The following is a 22,960-nucleotide window of genomic DNA, read 5'->3' on the forward strand; positions in this document are numbered from 1 at the left end:
CCCTGAGGCAGGAGCACGGGAGGCCAAAGGACGTTGGAAGAATTGTCCAGATCAGGATGATGCTGGTGGCCTGAACGGTGGGAGTAGCCAGGGGATGGGTTTGAGAAGGACACAGTGACTGCTCAGATGGGAGAATCCAGGCTGACACCAGACTTCTGGCCTGGCTAGTAGCACTTGGGGCATAAGCCAGGCTGTGGAACCTTGCCGTGACGCCCACGCTGGGTGGGTCGGGAAGAGCATGGTGAAGCCGTGATCCCCAGCTAAGAGCACCTGGCTCATCCTTGGTTTTCCACCAGACCTTGGTGGGTAAGGGGAAGGAAGGCCTGCTGCTTCAGACAGTGCAGGAATTCCTGATTGCCTCTCCCCAAGTGACTCCCCTCCACATCCCTGGTTCAGGAAGCACCTGGTTCGGAGCTAAAGGTGCATGAGTTCAATGCCTCCATTTTATAGATGTCAGAACTGTGGCCCACAGATGAAAATGACTTGCCCAAGGTTGCACAGCAAATTAGGGAGGTGGCGTCATGACTAGGAACAATAGACCCCCACACAAAGGCGAATGTGGCCCATCTGTCTTAATTGGGGCTGAGAACAGAGCTCTCCTCTGGGCAGGAAAAGTAAGTTTGTTTGAGCAGGGCTGAGGTTGTGAGGGGTAGGGCATTTGTTTTAGACCGGGAGGGGTTGCCCTGGGGAGAAATTCCTGCTTCTATTTGCCTATCCCAGCTCCAACACAGGAGCTGCATTAATCCACTTCCTGGAGCCCTAACCACCTCCCCCTTCCCGCCAAGGGGGAGGAACTTATGCAGACATTAAAAGAAACTGCCCTTCCTGAGTCTCCCCAAACCCAAACAGGCTCCCACAGACCTTCCCACACCTTGGCTGAGTTTGACTACCAGCCACAGGACCTGCCTAGAACCCAGGAGTCCTAACTCCAGGAAAAGCTTTGTCCTTTGAACTTTGATGTTGGAGAGTTTACCTTGTGCATTGCTGGGGTCTCTGGTAGCTTGCCTGACCCTGGACTCCAGCAGCTGGAACGAGCACAGAAGGGACAAAGTCATCCAGAAGGGTGTGGCATTGTTGGGGATGAGCCTGAGATTATGTTGCTGGAGGGACAGGAAAGAAAGATGGGAGCAATGGATGAACCTGCAAATTGGGAGATGGGACAACTGCAGGGAGGAAAATGGGTTTTCTGTCACTGCATTCACCCTGTGGTGGCTGTCCAACTTGGGCTGTCCTTTGGGCAGGAGGACCTCAGTCCCAACAGCCACCTTCAGTCAGCCACACCTGAATTCTGGCTCCAGAGGGAGAGGAGGCCACCACTGAGCCCAGCCACATGTTCATGGTGCCCAGGCCTTTAGGGACTAAGAGCCCCTGTTTGTGGGGCTTCCTGATGATGTGATGTGCAATTGTCTGGGGTTGGGCTCAGGGACTCTGTCCAGGCCTAGGGCTGGAGGTGTAGTGGTAGGGGACAGAGTTCTTCCATCAGCTCAGTGGTCATGAAAACCACTGGCTTCTCCTGAGAGGCCCTGAATGGACCCCAGTACTCATAGGTGCCTCTGTGCCTCGGTGGTGGGGGTGTCCTACCCTCGACTCTATAGCCACCATGGCCGTTGTTCACTGTGCTCCAGGTCACAGCCCCTGGTGGTGGGCACAGAGCTGGCATAGTTCAGTGGTGGACCTCACGTCAGTCAGTCACTTTTGCTCTACGAGAACAGAAGCTCCTGTTTCAGAGCCAAGCTGAGCCCCCCGCTCCTGAAAAGGACCTGCCATCCCCTTTGTCTTTTCAGAGCTTGTTTAGATCTGTGTCTCAGGGCCTGTTGTGGCTGGCACCCCACTGCATTAATGCCCCTTGCCCCTTGGACACGTGCATGGTGGGAAGCTCTCACTCCCGGAGCTTGGGTAATGCCAGGGCCTCTGGATCGAGTTCAGGACTGTGTCTCATCAACAGCACTACCGAGGACATGGCAATTCCTGTGTCCTATACTGTCTGAGAACATCTCACGTGTGAAGTCATTCCATCCCCTTGCACTATCATCAGGCCCATTTTTCAGAAGAGAAAACAGACACCGACTAAGTGTTAGAACCTGGATTTGAACCCAGTCATGTGACTCGAGAGCCTGCTCTTAACCACCACGTAGGCAGCGCCTGTGTAGATACACTCTAAAGGTGGCAATGCATAGTAGATGGGGCTGTCAGGTCACTGGGGTGTGGCTGCCAGTGGCCCTAGGGTCTGGCCCTATAGGGAACGGCACCTTCGCTCTCTTGTGTCCTCTAATGTCCAATGTTGGAGCCAGAGCGTTGGAATGAGAGGCCTCAGCAGTGGGGCAGGAGGCAGGGCCGGGGAGCAGAGGTGGGAGGCAAGTCAGCTCGCCCTGGGCTCCGCCATCCCTCAGTAAGCCAGACCTGAGAGGGTGAGGAAGCTGGAGAGCCTGAGGAAGCCAACCCCTCAGAGGTGGGAGGACTCAATGGGGGGGGGGCTCCCAACCTGGGGGTGGTTGGCTGGCTGGGGCCTGGGCACCAGAAGGGGTGAGCACCAGGAGTCCTGGCAGAGCCATGGAGCCTAAAGGGGTGTGTGTGTATGTGTGCGTGTGTGTAACAGAGAGCGAGATTGATATGTATGGGGTTGGGGGAGGTGGTCTCTGCCTGCAGAGGAGGGATTTAACCTGCTCTCAGCTGCCAGCTTCTCTCCTAATCTGGGCAGGCTCAGCAGGATTGGTGGAGTGTTTACTCCTCTCCGATGGGTGATGGACGAGGCTCATGTCCTATCCCCTGCATCACCTTGGGTCTCCTCATCTCCCTACCTCCCCTCACCCCCAAATATCTCACTGTCCACCCTGCCTGACTCTCTTCAGCAAGGTTATGATTTAGGTCATTTATCACTTGTGACTGTTGAATCAAGGGCTGGCTTCAAGTTTAAAATTCAGTCTACCCCCAAACAAAAACAGAGCACTGACCAGGTGACAAGGGGCAATGTTTGGTCTGCTTCCTTGGAAGAACCTGCTGTTACCCTGCACTCTGGAAGGGATTTGCATATAAGGCGTACGTGGGACAATACGTGCAAAGCCCAGAACAGTGACTGGTGCAGGGTAAGCGGTGCTGAGCAAATGGTGCCAGCATAGTGATGAGAGGCTCATCATCTCTGAAAGCCGGCCCCCCCTTCCTTCTCCTTGGCGCAACATTTATCCTTGGTGCTGTACTCATATCCTGGATCCTAAGTCACTCCTCTCTGAGGTAGGGGCAGGATCTTAGCTCCTCAAGGTTCTACCTGGGTTCCCAAGTTCTCTGTTTTCTGGACAACAACATTGACAGCGACAGTTACTATTACTTGTCGAGCCAGGCCCTGGGCCTCAGAGAAGCTCGGTAGCTTGCCCAGTCACGTGACAGTAGAGCTTGCCTGTCTAACCTCCAGACGGGAGCTCCCAAGCTCCACAAGGGTGGGGTGGGCACATCCATCCTGGCCAGAGACACAGATCTTATCACAGGCAAATGTTTGCTTCCAGCTAGGGGCTCTCTCTGCGGGTGCGGGCTCCATCTGGCACACTTAGTCCTGGGAGTCGAAACCTGGTTTCTTCCTTGTTCTGTCTTTTTGCCTGGCGTGGATGATGACCCCTGTCTAGTCCTGACTGGCGAGGATGGCCCTGAGGCCCAGACCGGGGTGGGGATGGGGGCAGGAGTAGGTGTGCCTGTGTCTCTGAGGGTCTGAGAAAGGGCTGCTTGGCACTGGGCCCACAGCCTGGGAGGGGCGCCCAACTCTAGGCTGTTTTCTAAGATCCTCTTTCAGTCTCCGCCCCCGCCTCTGCACCTGTTGTGTTCCCATCATCCTGGGCGGCTGGCAGCTGTCACTGCTGGGGCACCTGTCCCAGCCCCAGAGGACGTCCTAGGGGCTCCCTGGCTCCAGTTTCCCTGCAGCGCGCAGCGCACAGAGGCTGTCTCTCTGTGTCTTTGTCCTTTCCTCCATGCACCCCTCTCTCTTCCAGACTGGGCAGCAGTCTCCACGCGTCCTGGTTCTGAGCATGAGAGGAAGCCCTGGAGGGGTGGGCCCCCTGCTCCCCATTCTCCAGTGCCAGGCCCAGTCTAATAGGGCAGGGAAGATGCCTGGCAGGTTGGCCTTCAGCCCCATATGCCAGGTGACTCATCAGCTCAATCAAATTAGCCCTTGTTATTGATGAAAAAGACACCAGCAACCAGGGGCCCTCTCCCAACTCCTCCCCAGCAGGGCCGCCTCCCTTCCCTGACCCCCCTGTATGGACTGTGCCAGATACCAGTCCCCTCTGCCCACCTATAAAGAGAAGTTATCCCCTCTCCTTGTCCAGTCTTGTCTTCCATGCCTTCTGATGCCCTGACCTGTATGTCATTCTAAGTACCAGAAGTCATTAAACTGAGTTCAAGTCCTCAGGTTTTTTTTTTATCCTCTGCCCACAGTGTGACTGTGGGAAAGTCTACAACTTACTGGGTCTCCTTTGCTACACCTATAGAATGGATACAGTCCTTCTTGGCTGCCTGAAGGCAGCGGTTGGACCGAGTGCTCTCTTGAGGCTACTTTCCCTGAGAGATCTTGGAGTCTCTGATTCCGGTGGTTTCTGTTGCCCAGTGGACTTGTTTCGTGCTCTGTTCTGCAGTTGTTTGTTCTGCCCTAGGCTAAGTTCTAAGAGTGCAGGCTGCAGGCGCTCGGCCTCGGGGGGCATGGATGAGAAAGGACTTGGTGAGAGTTGAGCTGGGCAGCCCACCACCGAGACCAAGACTGCCCCCAAAAAGGAAAGGGGTTGGGAGACAAGAGATGGCAGGAAGAAGAGAAGGTGCCCTGGTGGTGGCAGGGTCTTGGGAGCTGAATGGATTCAGAGAGCCAAGGGGGCAGAAGTTCCTTGGATGGGCCAGAGTGCAGATGCAGCCAGGGGGCTAGCCAGAAACGGAGGGTTTTTTTCTGAAGCTTGGCAGGGTTTTTTCCCCCTGAAGCCTGGCAGACCAAGAATTCCCCAGGGGCATACCCAGCCCTGTTTTCTGCCTCGAAGCTTTGGGGTATTACAGTCCCCACCCAGCTCGAGGATGGTCTACTTTCTGCAAGATTTCCAGGATGAGCCACCTATTAATGGGCAGGAAATGCAGTCCTGTGTCAGTCCATAGTCTTCCCTGCTTTCATTTAAACTCCATCCCTGGGATGTCACTCTTTGTCTCCTGGGAAACTGCTAGATTCTGCCTTTACATAGAACCCTTCTGATTCCTTAAAAAGGAAACAGACAAGAAGTCCCCTGCCCTTTGACCTTTTCTGTCTGGAGTGTGAGTTTTAATATCAGACAGGTCTGGGATTGAACTCTGGCTTGTCTTGCCTTCATGGTAACCTCTCTGAGCCCCTCTGTCGCCTGCAGGATGGGGATGATTATAATCCTTCTGGGATGTTGTGGGATTGGGTGAGATTATGTGTGTGAAATACTCAGCATGGTGCCTGGCCCACAGTTAAGTGTTCAGTAAGTGGTGGCATTTATAGCTTCTCCTGCACACTTGCTTATAGATTCTACATTTCTCTCTCATTCTTTCCACCCTTCATATCCCTCCCGTGTCCTTCCATTCTTCTCCTTTTCCGCAGAAAGAACACTGAGATGATCCAACCAGTGCCAAAGGAGCCCCCTTCCTTGATCCCAGCACGGCTCCTGCTTGGCTTTGGAAGGGTGGAAGTTGGGTCTTGCTCACCACTGAGTCCAGAGTTGGCACTCGGTGAACGCTTAATGAATGAATGAATGAGTGATGTAGGTCTGTGGTGCTCTCACCCCTTTTAGTAACAGAATTCTTTGGCCAAGTGAAATTTTATGTGATGTCTCAATAAAACAGAACAGGGGGTGCTGCGCTGGCTTCCACATCATCTGTAGAGGCCTGGACACTGCTCTGGGGAGGTGATGGGGGGACCCCTCAGACACAGGACATTGCTACTTCTTGTTTAACTGGGCAAGTGGCTTACAAAAAACAGAACCTAAGGCAGTCTGCTGGTAAGCCCCAGTACATAGTGGTGGCGTGAAGGCCCAGGGACTTCCCAGGCCACATCCAGTCCTCTACTCCATTCTCACTATTGTGGCCAGACTGAGGGTGCTGCCCAACTGAAGAACTTTTGGTTTGCTGAGCCCTCACCCTGCCCCCATCCCTGCTTGGTTACTTCCCTCCAGTCCTGTTTCTGGAAAATTCTGTGCTATCAGTTCCATCTGTGAGATATTTTCTGAGCACCTGCTCAGGGCAGGCATGACACTAGGCCTGAGGAGAGCATGGGCAAGTTGGTACAGGCCTGATCCTGCTGGGTGCCACTGCTTTCTTCCCTGATGCCTTTTGCTTCCTCCCATGCATTCGCCACACCAGATGGCATGGTGACCTTTAAGAAATGCAGTCTGGTCTTGTTGCCTTCCTGCTGAAACCTGTCAAGGGTTCCCTATTACTCTCAGAAAAAAGGCTAGGTTCTTCGCCCTGCTCTTTGAGGCCTAAATGGTGTGTCTCTAACCCACCTTGGCCAGCCATCAGAAAATTTCCCCAGGATCCTCCTGCTGTCCCTGCTGCAGGCATACCAACTTTGCGTCTCTGAGGTGTGGGGCTCACTCCAGTTACAGGGTCTTTGCACATGTTGTGCTCATTCTCTGGAGCATTCTCTCCTCAACCTGCCTGCAGGGCACATGGCCATGCCTGCTTCTCCGTCACCACTGATTTTCAGGAACGCCTACCCCGAGCCCCCCCGAACCTTGCTTCTTTGTTTCAGAACGCTTTTCTAGGATCATGATGATATTCCTTAGTGAGACTACTTGATAAATGTCTATTTCCCTGTGGACTCCTAAGTCCACAAGAGCCAGGATGTGTCTGTTGCTGATCATCAGTGCCTCCCCAGTGTGTGCTTAGTGTTTGGCGTATGGTAGGTGCTCAGTAAATATTGGTCAACTTGAATTGTTGAGATGTACCCAGGAGAAGCCTAGGCATATAGACAGTGCCACAGCTAGGCGGAGTGGGATGAGGGGTTGGGAGAGGCATAGCTTCGGCTCAGAGGAGAGACAAGTTCCAAGAAGGGGGACTTACTGTATACTTGGGGCCCTGGGGAGGCTTCCTAGAAGAGGTGTGACCAGTGTTGAGGGGTTAGGAAGACCAGGCTGGCCATTGGAGGGGATGGTGGGGAAGGGCCCAGCCAGGTGCATCAAAAGGCAGGCAGAATGAGGGAGGTTGACTCTGCTGCTGCAGTAACAGCCTCCAGAGTAACCTTTTGTCTGTTTCCTCATGTATAGAATAGAATGAGCATAAAAATGCAACCTATCTCTTAGGGTTGTCACGAGGACTGAACAAGTTAATATGTGTAATGTGCTTAGAACAGCCTAGGATATAGTCAGGTCTTGTATTTGCTGTTATTATGATTATTTACCCCACAAAAGGAGTTTGGGTTATTTCCTTAAGACTCTGACTTAACCTCCTTCCCCCAGAGGAACAGGGCTGTGCATCAGGGTCATGTGTATGCATGTACACATGGCTGTGCCGAGTCACATGCCAGCATGTGACTATAGAAAGGGGAAGCCTCGTGTGTCCCTGATTTTCCCACACACCTCTTATCTGGAAGGTGGATTAGTATGCTGGGCTTGTGGGCACTTCCACCCAGGGCCTGCCCAGCCCAGCCCTTTGGCCGATGACCCTAGATCAGGCCCCAATGCACCTCCCCTCCTTCCCTCAATTCCTCTCCCCCAGACCAGGCCAGGGTGGCAGCAGGATCCTGAGCTGAGGGCTCAGGGCCCAGCACAGACCCTCACAGTGCCCAGGCCTCTGGGTTCCATCTGATGGAGGGCACCCCCTGTCTTTCCCACGGCTCCTTCCTAGCCTTCACCCCTCCGCCCACCCATTCTTTACCTGGGAACCCAGATCCCTAACCCCAAGGATCTGAGCTGGGGGCTGGCCAGGGCCTGGGAAGAGGGAGCTGTCTTATTTTCCTGGGAGCCACCTTTGTCCTGTAGAGAGCCCGTGGCTGTGATATTGTCTCACAGACCTGGGTGTGAGTCCTGCCTCTGCCTCTGACTTGCTGGGTAAACCTCAGGCAAGTTCCTGAGCTTCTCAGAACCCCCAGTTTCTTTTCTGTAAAATAGAACAGCAGTCCCTGCTGCTGGAGTGTAAATCAGAGAGTGTGTGCTGTGCCTGATGTGCAGTGGGCGCACAGAGCACGGTGGCCACTCTTTTGGCGGTGCCTTGGTCTCCTAGTAGGCTTGCCCGGAGCTAGAGGGGCCTGCCTTCCCACTGCCCTCTGCCTTCTGTCGGCATCCTTCCGTCTCTCCTGAAGGTGGGGTGCCAGGTTTGGCGTCTCAGGATTTCTCCAGAGACTGCATGATCTGTGGGAATGTGTGTGTATGGAGTGTGTACATTGTGACATATATATGTCGAGTGAGTGTGTGTCTGGTGGGCAGTAAGTGGCTAAGCGTACACAATGGTGAATGCTTGCGAGTGCCTGTGAGCCTGAGTTTGTGTATACACATTGACATGGCGTAGGTGGGTAGTGTGGTCTGTATACAGTGGTGTGTGTTTGTGTATGTTAATGATCAAAGCGACAGCTTGGTGTGGGGATAACAGTGTGGATTCTGGTGCCACCCGGCCTGGGTTGGCATCCCAGCCCTGCCACCTTTAGGTAGGTCACCTCTTTATCTCAGTGTTTTCATCTGCAAGATAATAATAATGGTTCCTCTTGATAATAACAATAGTACGGACTCCATCATTCAGCCCATGGGGACCAAAGGAGTTAATACTCTTAAACCACTTGCGACAGAGCCTAGAAAAAGATTTTGTTAAGCTCCACTGGCCAGATTGTAAGCCCCTTGAAGCCTTGAGGGCAGGAACAGTGTCTGTTTTGCTCACTGTGGTATCATTGCCTCACCTAATGGCTGCGTGTAGTAGGTACATAATGACATGTGAATGGCTGAAGGCCTCGGTAAACGGTGAGGCGGAGTGTGTGCGATAAGGTGCGTGACGGGGAATGTTCGTATGTGTGCGCTCGTGTGTGCATGTGTGTGTGCGTGTGCTCGGGCTGGGGCATCTCCAGCGCTTTCTGGAGCCGGCTATTTCAGGAAGCCTCCAGTCTCCTCCTCCTTATGCAAATAAACATGACAGAGCCCAGCGCCGGCACCAGCGCCGGGTGGGGGCAGCTCGGGAGGGGGTGGGAGCTGGGAGGCAGCGGCGAGCAGGGCTCGGGGGTGTGTGGCTGTGTGGCTGCCTTGGGAGGCACTGTGTGCGGGGAGGGAGCTCCCGGGGCGAGGGAGGGGCAGGCTCAGCCCTGCCATGCCTGTCGCCAACTGCAGGGGAGGAGAGGGGGCAGGAGGAGGGGAACTGCCAGCCAGGGCTGCTTGGTGACGAGGCAGGCTAGCCAAACGGAGGTGGCCGTGCTGCCCACTGCCCGTGATGGGGGGACAGATCACCCGGAGCACCCTCCACGGTAAGGCCCCAGCTGATGCCTGGGGGTCCGCCCACCCCCAGCCTGGGGGCTACCTGGGGAGGCTGGGGCTGAGAGGCACCGGGGCTTGAAGGCACAGCCATCACCCTGCCTCTTCACTCCTTGTGGGGGCTCCTTTGGGTGGCAGGAACTGGTTGGAGGAAAGCAAGGGGGGGCTGGAAAGAGCAGGAAGAGGGGGGCTTTCCCTGGCAACCAGTGGAAAGTCAAGCAGCTGCGTCTCCCCTCAAAATCTCCATGTCCTCTTATCTCCCCAGGGTGCTGGCAAGCCCCCAAGTGGGATGTGAGGTCCTGGGTGTCCATACTCCCCTTTCCCAGGTCTGGGGCAAAGCACAATTTGACACCTGGGGGGACCTGTTTGTGAGCCCTGGGATGCGGGCCATGGAGGTCAGTGCTGAGTTCCATGGTGGAGCTGTGGAGAAACGTGGGCACACACAAGTGTGCATGAGTGTATGTGTGTGCCTTTGCTCATAAGTGTGCATCAGAGGTATCTGTGGGTCTGTACCTGTGCCAGCTGGTGTCTAAGCACATGGGTTTGCAAGTGACAGCTCCCCACATTGCCTGATCTCGGTTCTCAAAGTGTGTGCTCTGCTGGGGAGGTCAATGAACTTCTGACCCCTGGGGTTCATGCCCACGGTCAGACAGAAAAGACCAGCAGGCAGGTGAAGGGGTGGAAGGGAGGAGTGCCATTGGCTCCCTGTTCACAGGGTTCCTGCTTGTCCCAACTCCTGTCCCCTCATCCACCTGGCTCGAATGCTATGATCCTGGGGACTAACAGGCCAAAGTGGCACCAGACCCGGGAGGGAAAGCCTTCCCAGGGGCTTGTTTTGTCATCACTGGGACCCACAAGCTGGAGTTCGTGTAAAACTGGCTGGTGCCAGACCGTGAGGGGACTCCTGCCACACTTCCTTCTATGCCCTCCTCCTCCTCAGACAGGGTATTGGGGGGGTGGCCCACATCTGCTGAGTCCAGTGGGCACCAAGGAACCAGGAAAGGCCCAGGAAAGACCCAGGAAGGAAGGACTGGGAAGCCATGGCCAGGACTGGTGATCAGGTGGCTTCCCCCTTCTGGGCTCTGGACTTTGAGAGGGTAATTTCTAATTAAAAAGAAAAAGAGAAGAAGACATGGGAAAAGCAAATCATTGGCTCTCTTAAAAGGAAATGAATTTTGTCCCCAGCCTGGAGGGCTAAGTGACAGATGGAAGGCCCTGCAAGACACGTTATCTGGAGCCAGCCAGGGCCAATGCCAATGGCCTGGGCCTTGGCCTGAGACTCGGACTGGGCTGACCTGGCCCTGGCCCTGCCTGTCTGTGGAGCGGGGGCTCCTCTCAGCACCCACTGGCCCAGCGGGGCCTGTTGGCAGAAGGTCTGAGGCGGACTGGCATTTTCCACTGGAGTCAGACTTGGGCTAGTCCGTGGCCTTGGAAGGACAGAGGCTCTCAGAACAGCTCAGGATCAGCACACTGTCCTCTAGCCGCCTTGGAGCATAGGCTTCAGCGGGGAGTGAGAACCCCAAGACCCCCCAGATGGCATATGACCATCAAGAGCTCATGCACTGGACTATGACTCCAATGTTGTAGTGAAGGCAGGTGTCTCCTTGAGCCTTGGTTCTTTCATCTGTCAATGAGGTTAATAATAGAACCCTTCTCATAGGAGTATTGTGAGGATTATATGAGATGATGTAAGGACTTTTAACATGCAGAAAACCTAAGGGCTTGGAAAGGCAATCTGAGGCCGGGGTCATGTTCCTTCTCTCTCCCCCTGGGGACAGGAAGATAGCTTGGGTGTTCTGAGAACTCTAGGAGTTGGGCATCCAGGCTGAGTCCCCTTGACGAGTGCTAATCAAAAGTCCCATTGGCTTTGGCCCCCACTCCCTGCCAGGACCACTGTTCTTAGGCTGGGTCCCTGATAAGCTAGCCCTGGCCCCTGTCTCACCTGCCATCAACACAAATAGGAGATGGCAGTCAGGGGATGTGAAGAGGGGGTGTCTGCCTGCACCCACACAACCCCTTAGCAGAACCCCTGAATGCATGTCCTGGCCCACGTTCGCATGTACCTGTGCATGTCTTGTGCACGGGCTGTCCCAGTGGCTCTGCCTTCGCTTCCTCCCTTCTGGGTGGTGAGTTGGGGAAAGTGGAAGGTGCAGGGGTTTTGTTCCTTCCTGGGGTGCTCTTGGCCCACATCCTGACTGCTGAGGACATGGTGATATGGTTTCTGATTGTATTTCACTGTGGGCCTTGGAATTTGGGTTTGCTTCAAGCTGAAGATTTTGGGTTGCAGTGAGAGGTGAGGGGGAGATGACAGACAGTGACCCCATACTGTTTGTGTCTGGGGGTTTGTGGACATGTCTCAGCTGTCTGTGTTTCTGCTGTTCGCAGATTATGTATCTGTATTTTAAGCCTCTGTGTGTACCCACGTGATGTGTATGTATCTATAATATTTAGGGATTGAGTGTTGTCATGTCTGTGTTTCCATGTGTGAGCAGCCACATTTGTGGGACTCTGTGCCTGTGACATGTTCTTGTTATTCTGTATGTGTGTGTTTTTGCATGTGTGTGTGCGTGCGTGTGTGTGTGAGTGTGTATTGGGGCTGCTGGTGAGGAGTTGGGCTCCTCTGGGGCCAACCTGACAGGGGACCCATAGGAGAAATTAATTCCTATTTGTAAAATGGTTTTGGCACTTACATGCTTGATCTCTCATTGGGCAGATTTCCAGAGCTGCTCCCCGATCTTGAGGCAGGATGGGGTGGGAGAGGAAGAGCACAGAGGGAGGCAGCTATGATACTGGGAGGTCTCCTCTCCCCCCTTCCCTCCCCTTTCTCCTTTACCTCCTTCAGTGCTCCCCCAAGGTAAGGAAGTGACCCATTGCTGAAGGATTGATGGGATGAGTGGATGACACACACATATGCACGCAGACATACATGTCACCGCTGGGTTGGTCTCTGGACCAATAGACTCTAGATGCTGGGGCTCAGGGATTTGAAAGATTGGTTCTCATGCTGTCCTGTCACAGAGGCAGCTGCTGTGACCTAGAAGGAAATGGCTGGTGATTCAGAGAGGAAGCCAGGCCTTGTCTCTTCTGCAGCTGACTCCCTACTTCTCCTTGGGTTTCTTAATTCTCAAACAGGCAGCAGGGGAGAGGGCATCAGACAGATTTATGAGACCTGGGATTAGCACTGAGAGAGCCGCCTGTCTCCTGGCAGCAGCTTTGGAGGCCTAGGCCAAGGTGCGTCCGTGACCATATGTCACGGACACATGCGCACCACACCCCACTTGTGCTTATGGGCTCCAGGAGGGCAGGGGTCAGGTTCATCCATCTCTGTATTCTCTTAACCCAGCCAGTGCCTGGCACAGAGTGGGCACCAGCAGCTGCTTGGTCAGCATGTCAGAGGGAAGAGAGTGGGATACAGACCCTGAGCCTCTGTCACCAGCCATGTGACTTTGAGTCAGTTCCTCTTTCTGAGTCTGAGTGTCCATGTCCACAAATCGGGGGTCATAAGGTTTACCTCGAAAAGGTGTAGGAAGGACTAAGTGAGCTGATGGGCATAGGGGCAGCATACCTGCTGTGCAGTAAATACTCAGTAAATAGATGTGCTCTTGTGAGTTTCCATGGAGGCTTCTGCAGGCCCATGTGTACTTGTGAGTGTGTACACCATGTGCACTAGGCTGCCTCCAAGGACCAAAATTGCATCTTCTGCCTCTCTAGCCCTGCAAGGGGGGGGGGCGGTCCCCAGGACTGAATGCTCCCTGGGTGCTTGTGTCTGCCATTAGGCACATACACTGGCTGTTTGTATGCAGGTGCACACACATGAGCGAGTGTGTGGATTTATGTGACTGAGACATGCTCCCTCTCATTCTCTCAGGCCTAGCTGGGGCCTTTGGGAAGCCAGGGACAGGCAGCTGAACCCGGAATAGTTCTCATCTGCAATCCCCTTCTGGAATCTGGTGGTGGGATGGGAGAGTGGAAGGAGGAGGGCTGGTTCACTCTGGGTGGTGAGGATATTGGGAGGCACATCTGTATGCACAGCTGGCTGCTGGAAATGTCGGAGATTGGGATGTCGCAGCGTGAGAGACAACAGGAGGCTCTGTGTGGAGATTAACTTGGCTGTGAGGGTGCTGATTCTGCCCACTCCCTGCCACTCTCCTTCACCCACCTTGTCATCATGAATTTGTTCAGTTTTCCAGGGAGCAGCAGGACCTGCCGCACACATAGGCAGGCACTTTGGGGGAGATGATGAGGTCATTAGATGGCCCTTCTCCCTAAACGACAAAGGTGTGTGCTTGGGGCTGCAGAGGTCATGAGAAACTGACAAGGGGAGAGGGCACTGAACGTGCTGGCCAGCTAGGGGGGGCCCAGTTAGGACATGTGCACAGTGAGACAGACATGAGTTCAGAGCCAACCCACCACTGACTAGCTGTGTGACCCTGAGCAGGTTATTACCTCTCAGAGCCTGTTTCCTTATCTATAAAATGGGACTAATTGGTACTGTATTTCTGCACAACGTATCTATTGCTGCATAACAAATTACCTCAAAAGTTAGCGGCTTAAAAGAACATTTAATTATCTCATAGCTTCTATGGTCAGGAATCTTGACACAGTTTAAGTAGGTTCCTGCATCTTCCTGTTTTGAGAGGTGCAGTCAGGTTGTTGGCCCAGGCTGTGATCTCATCTGAAGGCTTGCCTGGAGAGGGCCCATATCCAAGTGTACTCACATAGCTTTGGCAGTCCTCGGTCCCTCACCATGTGGGCTTCTCAGGGCTACCTTACGACCTGGCAGTTGGCTTCCCCAGAGGGAACAACCCTAGAGAGGCAAGAGAGAGTCACCGAGATGGAGGCCAAAGGCATTTCATAACCCAGTCTTAGAAGTGATGCCCATTACTTCAGCTGTATTCAGTTTGTTAGAAGCTAGTTGCTGGATCCACTTCACACTCAAGGGAAGGGGATTACAAAAGGAAGAGCATGGCCACCAGGTGGTGAATGTGGGGATCATTGGGGCCATCTTTGAGGCTGCTTCCCACAGATACCTGCCTTTCAGGGACTGGGATGGGGAGGCAAGGTTGTACATGACAGGCATCTGGTGTAACATCTGATACAAGAAAAAATCAACCCTTGTGGCCTTCTTTTTCCCCTTTTTCCCATAGGCAAGTGGGAGCCATTGAAGGTTCTTGAGGAGGCAGGAGTGTCGTTAGGCATGTAGTGTGGGATCTTGGTGCTAGGCAGTGAAGGAAGCTGTCCTTTTAGTCCTCTCTTCTTTTTAAATTTCTCCACAGGACACCAGAAAGGGAGAGGTACAAAGTGGGTGCTCCTTGGACACTTGCCAACTGATCAGTAGATTGAAGAATTGAACAATGGCAATTCATTCAGTAGCTTTCATTGAGCACCTGCTATGTGCTCTGAGCCAGAGAGGATTGTAAATCTGGGCAGATGTGAACTTCTCTGGGTTCCTTAAACAGGCCCACCTTCCTCACCTGCTTCTTGCCTCCAGGCTTGACTCAAGCCCATTTCTCTGCTGGGAACTCTTCCTTCCTCCCTCTCATCCATCTATGCCTATCGCTGGCTCTCCCCCTTCAGACCTTGAGGGTAAGCCCAGCTTCCTTCCAGACCTCTCTCTGAACGCAGGCTAGGCCAGGGACCCTGTTATGGACCTGCAGGGGCCCCACACATCCCTAACAAAACATCCAGCACCCAAGCAGCCTTTCTCAACTCTGACTCCTCCACAGAACTAAGCCCAAATGCCCTGAGGCAGCCCCTGTATGCAATGCACCAACTTGTCTTCTCCATACCCAGGCGGGTTCAGGCTACGTTCCTCCCTTAGGACAGCTGAGAAAGAGTCACTTGGATCATTTTCTGTGTTTTTTGGTGCAGCTTTCTGGCTAGAAAAGCCTTCGGGGTTATTTGTGTGTCTCTCTGGCGGGCTAAGGGCCTCCTGAGGACAGAGACCACTGTCTTTTTCCCTGCTGTTCTCTCTTACCCAAGCCCTCTTCCCACTTGCTCTCCCACCCTTAAACTGTTTCCCAAAGTCTTGCCACCAGAGAGAGTCTTGCTCAGTGAATGCATATGAGCTAGTCCATGTCAGGGCCACCCTGACGATCTGGGGTGAGGGCATTTGAAATAAGGTAAAAGCAGAAGTGCCTGGACTGAAGTGAGCTGATCATTTCCTCTGGTGGTGGTGGTTGATTTTATACAAAAAAATAAGACCTTATGTTGGGATCAGATGTTAAAGTTTGTAAAATTCTTTCACATCTGTGAACTCACTCGCTCCTCACAACAACTTGGAGAGGTGAGTAGGGCAGCTATGATGATCCCGTTTTAGAGAGAAAGACATCAAGGTCCAGCGAGGTGAAGTGACTTGCCCAAAGTCCCGCAGCAAGTCTGTGCATGGCCAGGGTTGCTCCGCCCCACTGTCCAGAGAGTGAGACAAGCCTCTCTCATAAAGGATGTCAATGGTCATGTCAATACTGGTATTCAGGGTCATAGGTTCAGAATAAGGCGGTCCTGAATGTAAGGAGATTCAGCTGGGCTTGAAAGATGAGTGGGATTTGGAGAAATGGGGCAGGGAAAAGACACGTGGGGTAGGGGAACGGCTTGAGCAAAGGTGTGGAGGTGGGAGAACACAGATTAATGTCAATAGTAATAATAATTATTATTATATAATGTTATTAATAACTATTATTATATATAACTATCATTATTATAGCAACCATTTACTGAGTTTGTTTTACATGCATTTTCTCATTTAATCCTCACAAGAATCCCATGAAGGTCTGCTGTGACCCTCATTTTACAGATGAGAAAAGTGAGGCCCCTGGAGGTCTCACAGTTAGTGACAGAGCTGCTGGGTTTGGAGGCAGCAGGTCTGGGTTCCTATCTGGGCTCTTTACTTTGGCTGGGTGACCTTGGTGAGTAACCTCTTCTGAGGACCTGTGTCAGAGTGACATTGGGGTCATATGAAGACATTGTCTGTTAAGTCACATAGAGTTTGGTCATTGTCATTAATATTGCTCCCTCCCTGTCTCTCCTTGGCAGCCCAGCTCAGCTTGGCCTGTGCCTCTGGGCTCTGCCGAGATGGTTCTGGGGCGGAGCTTGGCAGGGGCAGTGGGGAGGTCACTCTGGAGGCTGCATTGTGTCTGGGCATCTCCCCTGGGACCCCACTGAGAGGCAAGGATGTGGTCTGGAGCTGGTTGAGGATCACATAGAGGGCTGGCCAGGCTTGTGTCTGGCAGCTCATAAATGCCCAGGAGGAATGGGCTGTTGGGGGGAGTTTCCATTGTGTCAGCAGCAGCCTCGCCTGTGGGGGTGCCCCCACCGTGAATCCTGAGAAGCTTATAAACCTGTCACTAAGGTGGGAGCTCACTGGGAGCTCTGCTGGAGCCAGATTGCGAGATTGGGGCTCCACCCAGGACCATTGGCCGCTGCAGGAGCAGTTGCACAGCGCACAGGCCCAGTATCTTGAGGCCCCCTGCTGAGGCTGCTCCCCCTGCTGGGACTGGCCAGTACTTCCTCCACCAGCCTTTCCCCACTACACCTACCATCTTGGACTCCTGGAAAATGAGCGCTAGTATTATTAGCTGCTGAGTAGGGTAAGGGACCCTGGCCATGACATTGGAAGACCAGGTTCAAGTCCCAGCTCTTCCACTTAATTGCTGTGTGACCTCAAACAGCTTGGCCAACCAGTCTGAATCGAAACTCACTCATCCACTGAATGGGGACCTTAAGGGGTCATAGTGTATGTCAGTGTGCAGGGAGGGAGACCTTTCGAATAGCGTAGGAAAGAAACCCTGCCCGCAGCTGATCTTTGGTATCAGAGCTACTCTCAGAGTTAATTCTCATTTTGCTTTCTTTCATTCCTTCCCCCAAATCATGCCAGCTGAGATGGAGGGGAGAGATAGCAGGAGCAGGGACAGCAGGGGTTGGGGAGGCGGTGACCCCCCTGGTCAGGGCTGCCATGTGGCACATCTCTGAGGGTAACATTCTTATTGTAATCCGTGAGAACGGTGCCCCCTGGAGGAGTGCAGGGCAGAGCCTATGTGGCTACACGTAGTGGCCTTGGTCCTTGTTGAAAGAGAAATGATGAGGCCTGGCCTAGGGCCATGGCAGCAGGGAGGACAGAGGGGGCAGAGCCCAGGGATGTTTATTTCTGTGGTGAGGTTGGCAGGTTGGGTGCTGGGTGCTCGAAGACTCCACTGGGGCCTGGGAGCGTGGTAGGGCTGGAAGGCTAGGGTCAGGAGTTCAGCTGGGGCTTACCAAGTGACAAGTGAGCATAGTCCATGGGCAGGAGATGCCCAGCAGGATGGAGAGGGTTTTCGTGTCATTCCCACAGAGGTGGCTTGGTGGGAGTTGATTATACAGAGAGCCTGAGTACAGAGAGAAGGGACTGAGGACAGCTCTGGAGTCAGCCCCTGTATCCAGGGTTCCCCTGAGCCTCGGAGACCATGCTGTGGGCAGGAGGAGGCAGGCACGGGACTTTGCAGGCCCAGGAAGCAGCTAAGGTGCTTTGTGGCTGCCAGAGTACTCTCCTCATACCCAGAGAGGTCAGGCAATAGCACCCACTTCACAGATGTGGAAGGAGCTTAGGGCTGAGAGTGGCAGGTGGGACCAGGCTTTGGGGTCTCCTATTAGATGGTCCAAATCCTAGGCACTGCCTAGGGTGCGTGGTGGGGGCTGGGTTGGTCAGAGATTCCAGCCTCCCTTTCCTCCATCCTGATGGAGACCTGGTTTGTTAGTCATTGCTGTTATTCCTTTTGAGGTATAATTTATAGACAATAAAATTCACCCTTTTACGTGTGTAGTTTGGTAACTTTTGACAAATGTATAAGTTGTATAACCACCACCACTATAGAAATATTGAGCATTTGTCACCATAAAGCTTCGTTTGTGCTGCTGTGAAGTCATCTCTCTTCCTCTTCCCCAAAGTCTGATCGCCACTGATCTTTCTATCTCTGTACTCTTGCCTTTTCCAGAATGTCGTACAAACGGAATCAGGCCGATGTGGCCTTCTGAGTCTGACTTCTTTCGCTTAGCATGCTCTTGGGGTTCCTCTTATTGTCTCGTGGTCTTGCTCACTTTACTGCAGAGTGAGCAGTTCACCGTGTGGATGTGCCACGCTTGATCTGTCCGTTCACCAGTGGAAGGACTTCTCAGTTGTTTCCCGTTTGGGGTTATTATGAATAAAGCTGCTATACATTTATGTACTCGTCTTTGTGTGGGTTTGTGTTCATTTCTTTTGGGTAAGTGCCCGTGAGTGTCATGTTGTGGGTATTTCACGTTATAAGAAACCGCCAGGCCATTTCCCACAGTGGCTGCACCGTTTTGCATCCCAGCAGCCACGAGTGAGGGCAGTGTGGGAAAACATGGTGTGCATTCCCGTGTTTTGGTGGAAATACACTTATCATGGAGGTAGTGTAATATAATAGAATGCTGGTGTCTGCATATGATGATTATAGGTAGCACATGGATGAACATTTTTTTCCATATTTTACCAGCTATGACCATAATTTGACGGGCATTTAAAAAATGCACCCAGCACACCAAACCCATGTTTTCTTGGCTATTTAGCTGAAAGGCCTAAACACAGGCCCTGCAGTCAGATTGCCTGGGTTTGGCGCCTAGAGCCTCTTCTTGCTGGCTGTGTGACCTTGGGCAAGCCACTCAGTCTCTCTGAGGCTCGGATTCATCATCAGTAAAATGGGCTGAGAATGCCCCTCCCTACCTCCTAAGTTTGCTTAGAGGGTGAAACCTGTAAGTGTATGTAAAGCTCCAGTTCAGAGCCTGGCACATGTCAGCCACTGGAGAAACTGCTGCCATTATTATTAGATGGGCATGGCCCATGTGTGATGGGTGTGTGTTTTGTGTGCACTGTTTTGTACCTCCATGTGTACATGAATCCAGGGGTGTGTGCACAACACATATGGAAAGGTGTGATTCTTGGTCTAAGGGATAAGAGAAAGGGTAAGTCTCCCTCCCCTCTCTGTCTTCCAGGGTCCGGATTACCTTCATGCCTTCATGTGCTCACAGGTGTATGGGTGCACTCATGAGCCTGCATTTTGAGGCCACAGGTCTGAGTGCACCTTGTTCCTCCAGGGACCAGGGCTCCCCTGTCCCCTTCTCCAACTATTCTACTGTCAGCGGGGTAGCTGGGTTCGTGCTGCCCTTGTCCACCCTGTGGAAGGGAGGCCGTGGGAATGATCCTTCCAGGGCCTGGGTCTCTGGCCTCTGGGTGTCTCCACTATATTTGCTCACAGCCAATGATTTCTATATTTTTACCTAGGGCCCCAGGACCCCAAATGGGATGGGTGGGAAGAAGAGGAAGCATTTTGAAGGAATCTGAGGTCCTGCAGTTGGTCCATGAATTGGAATCTGAGCAGAGGCTGGGGAGGGGGCCCATAGGAGAGTCTCTAATCAGCTGCTGGGCACAGAAGTTTTAAAAAATTGCTTTATTGAGGTATAATTGACACACACTAAACCACACATGTTTAAAGTGTACAATTGAATGGGTTTTGCATAGTCTCATGAAACTAACACCACAATCAAGATAGAGAACACATCCATTACCCTAAATGCCCCTTGTGCCCATGGTGATCCCTCCCTCTCCCCCCACCATCCCTATGCAACCAATCTGCTTGTTATCACTATGGCTTAGTGTGCATTTCCTAGAGTCGATACAGATGGGGCAGAGTGGAGGGAGAGGAAAGGTTTTGAAAGGAACGGAGGCCCTGTGGTTTCGCCATGGATTGTGTACTCATTTTTTTAAACTGGCTTGTTTTACTCGGCATAATTATTTGAAATTTACCCATGTTGCTGCCCATATCAGGAGTTCATTCCATGTTTACTGCTGAGTAGTATTCCACCATATAGGATGTAGCACAGTTTGTTATCCATTTGCCCAGCAGTTATTTTTTCCCTTTATGCTTTTATTTCTGCGTATTGTATATATCCCTAAACAACGTGTAACGTTAGCTTTACCAGAGACATTTTTTGAAATCAAGAGTGAAACTGCCTGAGCCTGGCATATACCCAATGGGTACCACTTCCAGGCAGAGGGTCTGTAGCCAGTGCCACCCTTTGCCCTTCACCCCAACTGTCACCTTCCCTGGAATGACCTCCCTTGCTCTGCACTGTGCAGGGGGCACTTAGCCTCTTCCAGGTAGCCTTCCCAGACTGTCTGGGTCTCCTCTGAGCAATTCAAACCCTCACTGCTTGATGGCTTTCAAAGCCCTTGAGCACTGTTTGGCGATTCCAGTCTTCTCTCCTTGGTAAGAGCAAGGCAGCTCCTTGTACCACCCCCACCTCCCACCTCATGGGCCTGGCATGCAGGAAGCTGCTCCAGAGAGGCCTAGGGTGTCCAGTTGGCCCTGGACAGTGGACACTGGTGTCTGTGCCCTCTGGCAAGGAGGAAGCAAAAATGCAGTGATGCAAAGTGATGCAAATTCGCCCTGGACTGCAGTCTGGGTGTCTTCCCTCCTGCTCTCTTCCCTCCCTGACTTCCTCTCCTTCCTGGAAACCCCTTCTCCCCTTTAGGGAGTGGCAGGCTTTCTGGGCAGGCCTGATGCTGACCAAGTTTTATGCATTTTAAAATTCCTGCCTCGGAGGGACCAAAATTTGAAACATCCTAGGCCTCTGTCATATTTTGAGGCTTTCTACTTCCCCATCTCCATCTCCCCTTCCTCAATGTCTCTCCTCAAGATGGGTTGGGAGGGGGATACCCTTCCTGATGCATGGTGCACAGATTTGGGGAATAAATGAATACCCCCCAGCCCCTAACTGCCAAGGCTGTGCATTAATGCTGCCAGTGCTCTGGTACACATCTTAGAGCCACAGGGTAGAGGCCACCCACTGTGCCAGAGAGGGGAAGTGACTTCTCCATGGTCACACGACCAGTAGGGACAGACACGAACCATTTGATACCTTGTCCTATGTTTTTTCTTTTCTCTGTCTTGTCTCCTGGTTGTAAAGCGCCTTTTCCTGGACCAAGTCCTGTCCCATACTCTATCCTATTCTGGGGTGCAGTGGAGCTGTCTGTAGGAGAGCTATACCTCCCTGGCCAGGGGTTCTTGAGGCAGATCTGAGTTCTGTTAGGAAGCCTGGGTAAAGAGGCCACCTGCGTCCAAGATGCAAGCATGGGCAGAATGAAGTAGGAAGGCAGCCTCGGGTGGAGGGAAGTGGTCCTGAAGGAAGGGAGAGATGGGCGTGGTCCTGGGGCTACAGAGGTTGCCCCGTCCACCTCCCTGGTCTTCAGTGGCAGCCCCATGGTCACCTGTTCACTACAGCACAGCCTTGTCAGTCAAGCTCCATTGCCTTCTCACCCTCCCCTCCTCCAGGAGGCCCTTCTGAGACGTGACCTGCCTGTATGTCCTTTTGGCACATATTGCTGCCTACCATTTGTATCATGATTTCTGTCCATGTCTTACCTCCTTTCCTGGACTGTTGGCTTCTCGAGGACAGGATCCATATATGTTTCATGCCTACATCTCCAGTGCCTAGAACAGGCTTGGTATTCAGCAGATACGTAGTGAATATTTGTTGGAAAGAATAAATGATGGTGGTAGTGAATACAGTGTATGGTGGTGGATGTTGGTAGTAAATGCTGATTGGTCACAAAGGTTGAAGATAGAAGGTAGATGGTGGTAAATACTAGTGAGAAACAGCAGATGGTAGCTGTTGTTTTGGTCATGGTGGTGGTGGGAGGTGATAGATGAAGGGCAGAGGTAGGTGGTGGTGGGAGGTGATGGGTGAGGGACGAAGGTAGATGGTGGTGGGAGGTGATGGGTGAGGGATGAGGGCAGATGGGAGGTGATGGGTGAAGGACGAAGGTAGATGGTGGTGGGAGGTGATGGGTGAGGGTAGATAGTGGTGGGAGGTGATGGGTGAGGGATGAGGGCAGATGGGAGGTGATGGGTGAGGGACGAAGGTAGATGGTGGTGGGAGGTGATGGGTGAAAGATGAAGTACGATGAGGGTAGATGATGGTGGGTAATAAATGGTGGCAGATGGTGAAGTGGGAAATAGCAGTACATGGGAGCAGGAGAAGAATGGTGGCAGAAGGTGGCCGTGGTGGTGGAAATACTGGGAAGTGGGTGGCTTCTGCTTACGTCCCATCCATCTTCCCTTCCTTAGGAGACCCTAGTCCAGCTCTTGGATCACCAAGTTCTCTGACATTGTGGATTTTATTTTTTTGCAGACTCCATCGGGGGTCCCTTCCCTGTCACCTCCCACCGATGCCACCACAAGCAGAAGCACTGCACGCCAGTGCTGCCCGGCGGGGTGCTCCTGGCCACGCCGCTGCTCTTCCACCCACACACCAAGGGCTCCCAGATCCTCATGGACCTCAGCCACAAGGCCGTCAAGAGGCAGGCCAGCTTCTGCAACGCCATCACCTTCAGTAACCGCCCGGTCCTCATCTACGAGCAAGTCAGGCTGAAGGTGGGGCTTCCCTCCCCGCTCTCTGTCACTGCATCCCCTTTATTCCCCCGACCTGTCACTGCTTTCTGTTACTGCCATTACTATACCCTGCGCCTTCTCTTTCCTCTCTGA

General features: G+C 52.9%; 1 protein-coding gene across 2 annotated transcripts in view; it reads left to right on the forward strand.

The window, feature by feature from the left end:
* Positions 1–22,960, forward strand: part of NEURL1 (neuralized E3 ubiquitin protein ligase 1) — a 69,236-nt gene that overhangs the window by 26,331 nt on the left and 19,945 nt on the right. Inside the window, exons 1-2 of one of the 2 annotated variants that reach the window (XM_081158867.1) lie at positions 9,169–9,418; positions 22,608–22,849. In XM_081158867.1, the coding sequence (XP_081014993.1) occupies positions 9,385–9,418; positions 22,608–22,849 (276 nt within the window). In that variant the 5' untranslated portion in view covers positions 9,169–9,384. Of the gene's footprint in view, positions 1–9,168; positions 9,419–22,607; positions 22,850–22,960 lie in introns of those variants that run through there. The other variant, XM_081158866.1, reaches the window with a different exon arrangement.

Source organism: Miniopterus schreibersii (genome assembly GCF_964146895.1).
Source record: "Miniopterus schreibersii genome assembly, chromosome: 14".
NCBI classification, from domain to species: Eukaryota; Metazoa; Chordata; class Mammalia; order Chiroptera; family Miniopteridae; genus Miniopterus; species Miniopterus schreibersii.